The 12,500-nt window shown below is 46.1% G+C and overlaps 2 protein-coding genes and 1 long non-coding RNA gene across 4 annotated transcripts in view; 2 read left to right on the forward strand and 1 right to left on the reverse strand.

Moving 5' to 3' along the window:
* Positions 1–2,169, forward strand: part of LOC108412632 (dentin sialophosphoprotein-like) — an 8,516-nt gene extending 6,347 nt beyond the window's left edge. For both annotated transcript variants that reach the window (XM_037541168.1, XM_037541167.1), the window contains 2 exons: positions 637–690; positions 1,063–2,169. In XM_037541168.1, coding sequence (XP_037397065.1) covers positions 637–690; positions 1,063–1,920 — 912 coding nt within the window. In that variant the 3' untranslated portion in view covers positions 1,921–2,169. The remainder of the gene's footprint in view (positions 1–636; positions 691–1,062) is intronic.
* A 4,615-nt stretch (positions 2,170–6,784) lies between these two features.
* Positions 6,785–8,308, forward strand: LOC119264034. Its single transcript, XR_005130734.1, has 3 exons — positions 6,785–6,871; positions 7,420–7,483; positions 8,261–8,308. It is a non-coding gene; the product is annotated as an uncharacterized LOC119264034 (long non-coding RNA).
* A 4,094-nt stretch (positions 8,309–12,402) lies between these two features.
* tfr2 (transferrin receptor 2) overlaps positions 12,403–12,500 on the reverse strand; it is a 33,940-nt gene continuing 33,842 nt past the window's right edge. The window contains exon 20 of the transcript XR_005130744.1: positions 12,403–12,500. This exon is cut by the window's right edge and continues 141 nt beyond it. The gene's annotated coding sequence lies outside the window, so the exon portion shown is untranslated.

Below are 12,500 nucleotides of genomic sequence, written 5' to 3' on the forward strand. Positions count from 1 at the left end.
TAATGACAAACCATCTCTAAAACTACAGTTACACTAATGACAAAAAACCCTCAAAAAGCACAGCAACACTAATGACAAACCATCTCTAAAACTACAGTTACACTAATGACAAAAAACCTCAAAAAGCACAGCAACACTAATGACCACCCATCTCTAAAACTACAGTTACACTAATGACAAAAAACCTCAAAAAGCACAGCAACACTATTGACCACCCATCTCTAAAACTACAGTTACACTACTGACAAAAAACCTCAAAAAGCACAGCAACACTAATGACAAACCATCTCTAAAACTACAGTTACACTAATGACAAAAAACCTCAAAAAGCACAGCAACACTAATGACCACCCATCTCTAAAACTACAGTTACACTAATGACAAAAAACCTCAAAAAGCACAGCAACACTAATGACCACCCATCTCTAAAACTACAGCAACACTGACATAATAACTCAAAAACTACAGTTAAAATAATGACAAACTAACTCAAAAAGCACAGCAACACTAATGACAAACTAACTCAAACACTACAGTTACACTAATGACAAACTAACTCAAACGCTACAGTTACACTGATGACGCTCCATTGGCCCTGACTGGTTGCTGTAACTGTGTCTCTCTCTGCTCTCTCAGGGAAGTGGGGATTACTCCAACACTGAGAGGAGTATTCCAGCAACAGTTCCTGAGGTACGAAGTTCAAACTGGTTAAAATAGAATATAAAGGATCATCAAATTGAAGGAAAGTCTGAACCTATTATTTTAGCACATCATGAAAAATGGCTGAGGAGGAGATCAGAGGTTTTCATGTTCTCTCCTTTCTAGTTTTAAGATTTAAAATGCTTTCAGTGATGTCATTTCATATAAAATACATAATATAAAGTTTAAATCTTTAAGATCCAGAATGATGAACTGAGCTGAAGATGATTCAGAAGCTGTGTAGCTTTGACGGCTGTTTCATAATAAAATAAAGCCTCCGGATGTTTTTGGTGTCCCGTTTATCACATTTGAATCTACATTGTGCAAATTAATAAATAATTGATTCCTAAATGGCTTTTTCAGGCCTCGTTCCTCCAGACGTTCTGGCGCTCTCCCAGAAACGTGGAAGGAGAAAACTCAACACTTATTCCATCGTTACCTGAGCAGCTTCTGGAGAAAACGACCCAAAACAGTCCAGAAGTGGACGTGATCCCAACCGTTCCCACTGCTGGGAAGTTGGTAGCTGATGGACCGACGGAAGTAGGGCACTTCAGTCCAAGTCCGAGTCCATCGGAAAGCTCCACTGTGGAAGCCTCGACTCAGCCGAAGCGCTCAGACAACAGCGTCACCCAGGTGGCTGCTGTTGGCTCTGAAGGCCAACATGCCGGTGTTGCCCTCGATCCTGGACCCAGCAGCAGGAGGTCAAACCTGCAGATGGTGGCTTTAATGCGCCCACGCCTCCGGGCGCGCAACGCCGAGGAAGACGACGATGGGAACGTCAAAAAGGCGAAAAGAACAGCAAAGGGGAAGAAAAAAGGAAAGGGAGGAAACAAGAAAGAGAAAAAGAATAACAAGCCCAAAGCAGAGAAGAAGAAGAAGAAGTTCTTTGATTTCAGCTTTGAGCTTGATGACTTCGGCCTGTTGGGCGACGACCCCGGTCAGCAGGATCAACCTCGGTCCAAACCGGAAACCGCACAGGCAAAGGCCAACGGCGGCGGCAGCTCCAGTGATTCCTGCTCTTCAAGCAGCTCTTCAAGCAGTTCTTCCAGTGATTCCTGTGATTCCAGTGACTCGAGTGATTCAAGTGACTCTTGTGACTCAAGTGACTCCAGCGATTCATGTGACTCCAGCGACTCAAGTGACTCTTGTGGGTCGAGCAGCAGTTCCAGTGACTCTAGTGATTCAAGTGACTCTTGCAGTTCAAGTGACTCGAGCGATTAAAGCAAATGAAAGTCTAGAACAGCAAGTCGGGCGTTAGAGTCATTTAAACAAACAACTCTGCTGTAGAGTCAAACTCACAAAACACTGACCCAGTAACCACAAGTACTACTGTAATAACCAGTTCTCACCATGTAATATGAAATAGTGATAGCTAGAACCATAAAGGAACGTCTGTTTTTTAGAAACTGTTGTGCATGTTTTTCACTGTTTTTATGTAATCTGTACAAATAAATATGACTTAATATATAATACAGACTCCGTGATTCATTTGGTGGAGGAATATATCAGCACCTTCCATGACAACATGTCCAAAAGAGGAACTTTACAGCCCAACAAAAACATTCTCTTCATTTTCAATGTAAGTTCATGTAACGAGATTTTATACCAAGTTATTTTGGAGCATTTATTTTGGGCCGTTTGTGTGTATATACATATATATATATATATATATATATATATATATATATATCTCTGCCTATTCAACCTACCATGATTTAGCCCCGCCCACTTGCTCTGAAGTTATAAGGGGTGTTATAAGGCCACACCACACCAAACCACACCACTCCACGTCACGCCACGCCATCTCACGCCACGCCACGCCACGCCACACCATGTGAGACAAACTCCAGGCACCTTCAGTGACTTGTTTGCCTCCTAGTGTAAAAGTGCATTTAGGCCCAGTCCCATTTCCTATTTTCACCCCGACCCCTTGTTTTGGAGTGTCTCCCCTTGTTCCTGAGCTACAGGGCAGTGGTTGAGATCTTCCCTCTGAAATGAGACCCTCTAATAAAAGAGCATCACTTCATTAACAGCTACTAGCGCCGCTCTGTAGGCGACCCTGCCCGTCTGCAGGGACAGCAGAGGAGGGGAAAGTTCAGCTCCTCACTGCTGGGCTTTAGTTACATTTAGGGATCAGACGCCTTCAAAGAGGGGGGCAGTTATTTATTATCACCCCCCCTAATTCTTCAGTGATATGAAGCTGAAGTCAGAGATTCTCCAGATTCTTGAGAATTTTCCCGTTCCACCTTAAATGGCGCAGCAGTTACATTCTGGTGCTTCAGGCGTCAGAACTGCTGGACTATTTAAGGTGGAACGGGAAAGTTAGCTTAGCTAGCTACCGAGACGTTAGCATGCTGTTAGTGATTTTTATGCTTGTTGTGAAGAAAAAACGACCAGAATTCACTGAAACGACACTAAACTAAGATAAAACAGTGATTATCGTGATTTCACAGAGAAGATTCCCACATTTGTGGGTTTCTTCGGTCTCTTGTCCTCCGTCTCGCCGGTTTCTCTGTTTTTCTCATCTCTCTGATTGGAGTCTGTGAAAAGCCTCCGTCTGGAGGGTCATGTAGCCCCAACACTTCACCCCACCCCTCTATCTCAACAAGAATCGGGACGCCCACCCCTAGACGAGAACGTGTAAAACAGAGGGCCAAGGGCTCAGTGGTCGGGGCGACAGGGCCTCGTGTCTCCTCAGCGGCGGCAGGAGAGCTTTAATGGGCTCCGTTTTGCTGAAATTGAACATCTCTGTGTTTGATGTTCAGCTTTGACTGGAAGCTGAGTAAACAAGCTGTGGCCTCTGATGCTCCACAGCGCTGCACGCCAGCTCAGACTCAGCCAGCCTGCTCACTCCTGCTGGGAGAAGTCGACAGGCGGTTTTTCATGGACTTCTATTAGAAATAAGCTTTGAGTCAAACTCAGAGGACCTGCCGTGTGATGGTGGAGCAGACGCTGCGGACGGCTCCTTTAACGAGCCGAGCTCAGCGCCCCAGTCATTAAGTCGCCGGCAGCTCTGAAGGTTTGATGTGTTTAACAGCAGCTCAGGCACAGAGAGGTAATCAAGTCCAGGCGCTTTGCTGCACGAACACAGCTGCTTCATGGTGTTTACAGGGTGACCGCAGTCTGGGCCCTGGTCACTCTCTAGGACGGACGCTCACGGTCCCTGAACGGATCACAGCAGATAATCCGTACAGTTACAGTAACGTCTGTAGAAAAAGACTGAAAACTGACTCAGAGCATAAAACTGAGCACAGAGTCTGACTCGTCTCAGCTGAGTAAGAACAGTGTGAGACCTCATTGTTCTCTTATAGAGCTCTGTTCTAGATCACAGAACCCTCTCAGCAGTCTGTCAGTGCAGAAGGAGAACTCACACTTTTCTCCTTCATCACCAGAACGTCTCACAGTCAGACGCTGATGTTAATCTCCTCTTTCCTCCTGAGGAGAAACAGTCCAGAAGTCAGTGGTCCTTCATTAGTTTACTATTGAGATCTGAGACGAACTTCCGAGAGAAGCTCTTTCCTCTGGGATCTGTTTACCGGGATCACAGGACATGCTTTCTACATGCATACTGACGCCCACCAAAGCAAGATCAGCCTACAAGCGCAGACTTGGGCCTCCTGGAGCTTTAAAATAAGTCAGATGTCCAGGAATACGTCGTTTAATCGCTGTCATCACTGACCGTAAGGTGAGTAACACCAGCGGCTGCTAATTGTATCCAGTTCTCTTGTCACAGGAAACCTTCACCATTTTTAATGGTGACCTTAATTAAACGCTGTCACACCTTTTAGTTGTAGCTGTAAAAGTTCCTCACAGATCTGCTGAATCAATACTAAACCACATCCCATCATTTCATCCCAAATTAACTGGAACTCGTCATATTCAGACCATCCAGACTCCGGCTGCCCTGTACACTGTGTGGACATTTCACAGTGACCCACAGAAGTGCTCTGAAATGACTGGGTTCCTACACATTATCAATACAATTCTCACGCCATTAGTGATATATAACTTTATAAAGACCCAATTATCTCATATATAAAAGGAAGTCCCTTTAATCTTAATGAATTTAGCATTACTGAGCTGTCGCCTCACAGCGAGGAGGGCCTGGGTTCGAGTCCCCGGCCGGGTGACCGGGGTCCTCTCTGTGTCTGCGTGGGTTTCCTCCGGGTTCTCCGGTTTCCTCCCCCAGTCTAAAGACATGCAGTCAGGCCAGTTGGAGATGCTGCACTGCCCCTCGGTGTGAGTGACTGCGATGGACTGGTGAGCTGTCCAGGGTGGGTCCTGCCTTTCGCCCAGTGTCAGCTGGGATAGGCTCCAGCTCCCCCTGCAACCCAGAAGGAGAAGTGGCTGAGAAGGGGTGTGTGTGTGTGTGTGTGTGTGTGTATGTGTGTGTGTGTGTAAGGGTGTGTGTGTGTGTGTGTGTTTGTGTGTGTGTGTATGTGTGTGTGTGTGTGTGTGTTTGTTTGTGTGTGTGTGTGTGTGTATGTATGTGTGTGTGTGTGTGTGTGTGGGTGTGTGTGTGTGTGTGTGTGTATGTGTGTGTGTGTGTAAGGGTGTGTGTGTGTGTAAGGGTGTGTGTTTGTGTGTGTGTGTGTTTGTGTGTGTATGTGTGTGTGTGTGTGTGTGTGTTTGTGTGTGTGTGTGTGTGTGTGTGTGTGTGAGAACGTTGTCCCCGAGGGTGTAAAGCTAGAGAACGGTGTTCTCTGTTGGTGCTAGACGGATTAATTTAACTCTACTCTAATGAAACTCCACACATGCAGACCCTGAGGCGTAAAGCCTGACGAGGATAAAACGCTAATGAAGCTGCTGGGCCGGCTTCTCTCTGGACCTCTAACTGCTGCTTCAAATGGTCAGCCATTATCAACTCCACCGCGCTGACCTGCGGTCACTGCTCTCCGTTTCAGTCTGAAATATCCGTGTTTTAAATAAAGCCCAATATAATAAAGGACAGAAGGAGGACACGGTCATTTACCTTCACACAGCCGGGGTCCGATTTCAGAGGGCAGTGGAGCTCGTTTAGAGAAAAACACCTTTAAAGAGCTTATTTTAGAACATGAAGCCGTTCAGTGCACAGCGAGTTCATCCCGGGTTCATCTCGATCGTATAAATAGTTATAGACACTCAAATGAATAGTATTAAAGGGGAAGTCCACCAATTTTTCAAAACTGTACGTTAGGTTCTCTGTAATTAACTGGTTCAGGTCTAAACAGAGCGGTTCTGAGCGGTTTGGTGTGAAACGCTCTGTTCTAGATAAACTTACCGAGTCAGAACTGTTCACAGTGGTGGTGATAGGAACCAGACGTCCCTCTAAAAGCTCCTCACAGAAAGTTCCTACATGAACTGGTTCTGAATTCACTGCCTGATGACTGAGACGCTGTTTTATGAGAGTTTAGAGAACTTCAACTCCATTCATGGTGGAGGGAGACATGCAGGGCGCTGTGCGGCAAAATAGTCCCCAAAGAAAACTCATTATTCCAGATTTTCCACTGTTTTCCATCATCGACATTCCATATAAGCTCAGAAGACTCGTGTAGGTTCTCTGGTGGTTCTGGATGGTAAATAAAGTGTCTATATCTGTGTTGTAGTCATGGAGACGCCTGGTTCCCATCACCACCACTGTAAAGACGTCTGAACCCTTTCACACCAAACCCTCTGAATCACGCCATCAGCCAACATTGCTGTGAGGATGTGATTGAGCATTAGTGAGGTCAGGTCTGAATCACTCGCGCGCTTGGCATTGGGCATATTCTCCCACTCTGTTGGTCGGCGCTTTTCTGTGGAGGTTATACAAGCACTTACCCAGTGGTCGTGACCCCTCCGGCCCACACAGGGCAGCGTATCTCCAGTTTCACTGCACACAGACCGGCGAGGTCGGGCAGTAGAGAGTGGGCTCGGTCATTCGGTCATAGGAACAGAAATAGAGCTTTATAGGGGCTCAGATTGTTATTAAAAACGCAGCGTCTGGCCCGAACGCCCCCACAGTGACGCGGCTCCACTCGGACCCTCCTGATTGGACAAGCAGCCCCTGAGCCATGAGCTTAAATGCAGTCGTGCTGCAGCTGGGGGTGAATATAGCAGAGTTCTGGTTTTGGTTCTGATCGGAGAGTAAGTGGGTCTACCGGGTAGAGGTCAGTACTGGACCGTGTTTGAGCAGTGAGGCCTGTTATTACAGGTAAGAGACTTTATAACACAGGTCAGCTTCTCAGGTGCTTCTGCTCAATGGTCTGAAACTCCTCAGATTTGATCACCACTTTTAAAATATGAAGCATTTTGAATATTTCAATTTGCATTAATATTAACAGTAATAATTGACTTCATTCTGGATTTCGATTCCTTGATATCTTCATTCAGGGCAATCATGTTATTATTTCATTATATCATTTTTAAGTTGCACAGACTTCTGAATGTTCTGGGTATTACTTCATCCTGGTTGGTCAGTTTATTTGAACTTAATATTATTATTATTATTATTATGTGAATTTCATTAGAACTTAATTCTGAATTGATTAATAGATGATAAATTCTGAGTCTTAATAAAACACATCAGTTTCTTCTTTATTACAGCTTCCTGTGAACCACTGAACCCAATGAAGCTGCACATTCACCTGCGCCACAGGATCTTGATATTGGAAATATTGATTATAAGTTATTGAGCAGTAATGTGTGTAAGATAATATTCTCTGAAAGCTGTGAATGACCTGTTTACTGTCTGTTTTACAGCAGATTGAAAATGCGGACTGTGCTGCTGTTGGCCTGCCTGCTGGCCCTCAGCGTCACCCTGCCGGTCAGTCTCCAGCAAAAAATCAGCCTGAAAGCTCATTATTGTTATTATTAAATTAATTAATAATTATTGAGTAACCATTATGAATTATTCAGTATGTATTATGGATTACACAGTATATATTCTAAATGATTCATTGTCTACTATGAATGATTCAGTATCTGTGGTTAATGATTCAGTATCGGCGGTGAATGATTCAGAATTTGTGGTTAATGATTCAGTTTCTCCGGTGAATGATTCAGTATCTGCAGTGAATGATTCTGGATCTGCGGTGAATGATTCGGTATCTGCGGTGAATGATTCGGTATCTGCGGTGAATGATTCAGTATCGGCGGTGAATGATTCAGAATTTGTGGTTAATGATTCAGTTTCTCCGGTGAATGATTCAGTATCTGCAGTGAATGATTCTGTATTTGCGGTGAATGATTCGGTATCTGCGGTGAATGATTCGGTATCTGCGGTGAATGATTCGGTATCTGCGGTGAATGATTCGGTATCTGCGGTGAATGATTCAGTATCTGCGGTGAATGATTCAGTATCTGTGGTTAATGATTCAGTATCGGCAGTGAATGATTCAGTATCTGCGGTGAATGATTCAGTATCTGCGGTGAATGATTCAGTATCTGCGGTGAATGATTCAGTATCTGCGGTGAATGATTCAGTATCTGCAGTGAAGCTAGTGATTTAAACTCTTTAAACTCTGAATAAACTCCTCACTGCACCTCCTACTTCAATAACCATGGAGCTAAATCACTGACTGGAATCTTCTGTTTTGTTCAGGTGCACAAAAACAGAATGAAGCGTTCCGACAGCTCAGAGGGAGGAGGGGTACGCTGACACACACACACACACACACACACACACACACACACACACACACACACACACACACACACTGACACTCACACTCACACTCACACTCACAGACACACACACACACACACACACACACACACACACTGACACTCACACTGACACTCACAGACACTCTCACACACACACACACACACAAACACACTCACAGACACTCACACACACACACACACTCCAAAGTTAAAGACACATATCAGGCACAGTACGAATACTTTCGTTCTCTTTTTGTCAGGAGGAATCTGAAGATGGCAGTGAAGAGGAGAGTGAGGGAGAGAGAGAGGAGGGAGACGGAGACGAAGGAGAAGAAGGAAACGATGGTGGAGAAGAAGAAGAAGATAATGAAGAAGAAGAAGGGGGAGAGGAGGGAGAAGGAGAAGAAGGAGAGGGAAAAGAAGGTGGAGATGGGGAAGAGAGTGAGGGAGGTGAAGGAAGAGAAGAGGAGGAAGGAGAAGAGGAAAATGAAGGAGGAGAAGGAAGTGAAGAAGGAGAAGAGGAAAGCAAAGAAGGAGAAGGAGGAGAAGGAAGTGAGGGAGGTGAAGAAGAAAGAGAAGAAGGAAGTGAGGGGGGTGAAGGAGGAGAAGAGGAGGGAGGAGAAGGAGGAGGAGAAGGAAGTGAGGGTGAAGGAGGAGGAAGTGAGGGAGGAGAAGAGGAGGGAGGAGAAGGAGGAGGAGAAGGAAGTGAGGGAGAAGGAGGAGCAGAAGGAAGTGAGGGAGGAGTAGAGGAGGGAGGAGAAGGAGGAGGAGAAGGAAGTGAGGGAGGAGAAGGAGGAGAGGAAGGAAGTGAGGGAAGTGAAGGAGGAGCTGAAGGAGGTGAAGAAGGGCCTGGATCAGGGGGAGAAGGAGGCGTGGCTGAAGGGGAGGTGGTACCTACTGCAGAAGAGAGTGGAAGGGAGAAGAGCTCTCTGTAAGGTGAGCCTGAGTGCCTCCTCGACCTCCTCACGTCATCCCAGGGCCTCACAGGCGCCACCTTAAGGGCTGCTGCTGTACTGTATGACGAGCCATCGGAGGAGTGAAGTGTTGACAGAACCAGAACCAGAACTCAGTGTGATCGGACTCCTTTTCAGATCATTCTAAAACACTTAACGAGGCTTAATGTACTAGAACAATGATCTAGAACACCAAACGCCTCTCACTGTCCACTCTATCAGCTCCACTGACCGTGTAGTCTCACTCTGTAGTTCTACAGTTACAGACTGTAGTCCATCTGTTTCTCTGATACTCTGTTACCCTGTTCTTCAGTGGTCAGGACCCCCATGGACCCTCACAGAGCAGGTACTGTTTGGGTGGTGGGTCATTCTCAGCACTGCAGTAACACTGACGTGGTGGTGCTGGTGCGAGTGGATCAGATACAGCAGTGCTGCTGGAGTTTTTAAACACTTCAGTGTCACTGCTGGACTGAGAATAGTCCAGCAACCAAAAATATCCAGCCAGCAGCGTCCTGTGGGCAGCGTCCTGTGGGCAGCGTCCTGTGGGCAGCGTCCTGTGGGCAGCGTCCTGTGGGCGGCGTCCTGTGGGCAGCGTCCTGTGGGCAGCGTCCTGTGACCACTGATGCAGGACTAGAGGAAGACCAACACAAACTGTGCAGCAGCAGATGAGCTGTCGTCTCTGACTTTACACCTACTGTATCTGATAGAGTGGACAGTGAGTGGACACAGTGTTTAAAGACTTTAGAAATAAAAACAAATGAAGCGTCAGAACTTCTGACCATGGATTGATCTCTCTGTCTCTCTCTCCACAGACCACCTGTCTCTCCTTCATCCAGCCCCTCGCACCCTGCAGAGTTTAGGCCCAGCACTGCTCTGACATACCTGATCTGACAAGTCCAGATGTTGTATCGTCTGTCACAGCCAGCTATTTAAGAGCCTGCAATTTGGACCAGCATCTGGACCTGGTCATCAGTCAAACACACTCTACTGCCCTCTGTCCAGTTCTGAAACGCTCTGTTCTAGATAACCTTACCGAGTCAGAGCCGTTCACAGTGGTGGTGATGGGAACCAGACGTCCCTCTAAAAGCTCCTCACAGTGGTGGTGATAGGAACCAGACGTCCCTCTAAAAGCTCCTACAGAAAGTTCCTACATGAACTGGTTCTGAATTCACTGCCTGATGACTGAGACGCTGTTTTATGAGAGTTTAGAGAACTTCAACTCCATTCATGGTGGAGGGAGACATGCAGGGCGCTGTGCGGCAAAATAGTCCCCAAAGAAAACTCATTATTCCAGATTTTCCACTGTTTTCCATCATCAACATTCCATATAAGCTCAGAAGACTCGTGTAGGTTCTCTGGTGGTTCTGGATGGTAAATAAAGTGTCTATATCTGTGTTGTAGTCATGGCGACGCCTGGTTCCCATCACCACCACTGTAAAGACGTCTGAACCTCTGAATGACTGATGATTTGGTGGAATTTCACTTTAAAGGCAGTTGTGTGAGAGACATAATGTGCGCTCTAGATGTACAGAGGCAGACGCAGCTCCATTATTCTGCATATCTACATGTACTGATTTATATACTCACCCTTATTCGGAATATTAGGAATGTTAGGAATGCTAGGAGTCAGTAATGTGTTGGACATCATGTTTGTGAATAAATGTGTAATATTAAAAATGATTTGGGAATTCTCGTGTACAGTTGGTCTCGGAGACACTGACATCACTCCAAGGTAAACGGTTCTTGGTTTTGATGCGAGATTCTAAGGACGGCCTTTAGTTGGTGTGTTCACATCAACTTTCTCTTCTGCAGATCTCATTTACAGAAACGGTTATCAAAGGGATCGTCCACTGACAGGTTCCTGAGAGAACCAGTGGTTCTTCTATGGCATGTTTTGTTTAGTGGTAGCTTTGTTGTAAAGTTTTGGCCTAAAACATCTTCACTCCAGCATCGCTTTCCTCTCAAAACCGCATCTCGACTGACATGTAGGTACTGTAGGTACAGCCGTTCAGCACGGCCAACGCCAGTGTTGTATCCAATTCGGTTCCCCCTCAAATTCACGCTCCTCAGGTCCTCCGGGTGCTCACGTCCTCTCACTGCGTCCTATTCCGTGGCTGCATCCAGCAGAGGCTGCGGTTGAAGGCCGACTACGTCACAGTGGTGCGACTAGGCAGCCCCAATTCAAAGGCTCCTTCATATGCAGCCGAGAAACGTGTCCTTCTTTTCCACGGCAACAAAAGATCTGATGGGCGGATCCTTCACCAGCCAACACATCCCGAGGCTGAGAAGACGCTTTAAATGTCAGTATTGGGCTTAAACTGAGTCGAATAGCTAAAGATACAGATGTTTAAAAAGCCGACGTGGTCTGAAGCCAAACTTGCGCTAATGCTTCGTTTTGTTTTTGGGATCAAAGAGCCGACAGAGAGAAGCTTCTCCAGCTCTGATAAACAAAACATATAAAAAACGCGCTGTAAACGGGCTGTAAGAAGCTTTACAGACCGGCTGGAACAAAACAACATTAATACTGATCTGGACAAACTGACCAAACTGAGCTGAACCTGATATTGGGTCAGTTTTACGGCTCAGTCTGATCTGGTCCGACTCTGAAGATCAGACACGTCTGGCGAATGGTGTTGGGTTCATTTCTGGCTGATTCCAGGTTGTTCAGCTGTTCTTCTGTCACAGCTGCCGACTGAAAAGCTGCTCAGTGGTGACGACAGTTTGGGAATTTAGTGTAAGGAGCTGGAGAACGAACTGCCGGCTGAGCAGCGAGTGGGTGGAGCTCGTTACTCTGACGTAGCAACGAGCTGCTCGTTAAGGAGCTCTAATTAGGAGGAAGGAGCTGAACATTAAAACATATTAAAGCCGAGTTCACGGCCAGTTTATTCATTTCTTACTGTATTTATTTAACTGCTGTATTAAAGCAGCAGAGCACTCGAGGAGGGAGTTATCACCAGTAACATCACGGCTGGGATGATCTACAGACACCAGATCACAGCCGGGATGATATTTCAGGATAACTCACCCCCTCTCGGGTTCTACTGCTTCAATATCTGCAGATGCAGCAGATCTGGATGGAAATGAAAGCGTCAGTGTGGAACTGGAAGGAAAATAACAGCAGGTATTTTTTGCTGAAAGAACTGAAGGTTTTATTGGAGTAGGTCACACCAGCCTGCTGCGTCGCACTGACCAACAGCAGATCAACAACCAGAGCACGAGCAC

This window comes from Pygocentrus nattereri, chromosome 9 (assembly GCF_015220715.1).
Source record: "Pygocentrus nattereri isolate fPygNat1 chromosome 9, fPygNat1.pri, whole genome shotgun sequence".
NCBI lineage: Eukaryota > Metazoa > Chordata > Actinopteri > Characiformes > Serrasalmidae > Pygocentrus > Pygocentrus nattereri.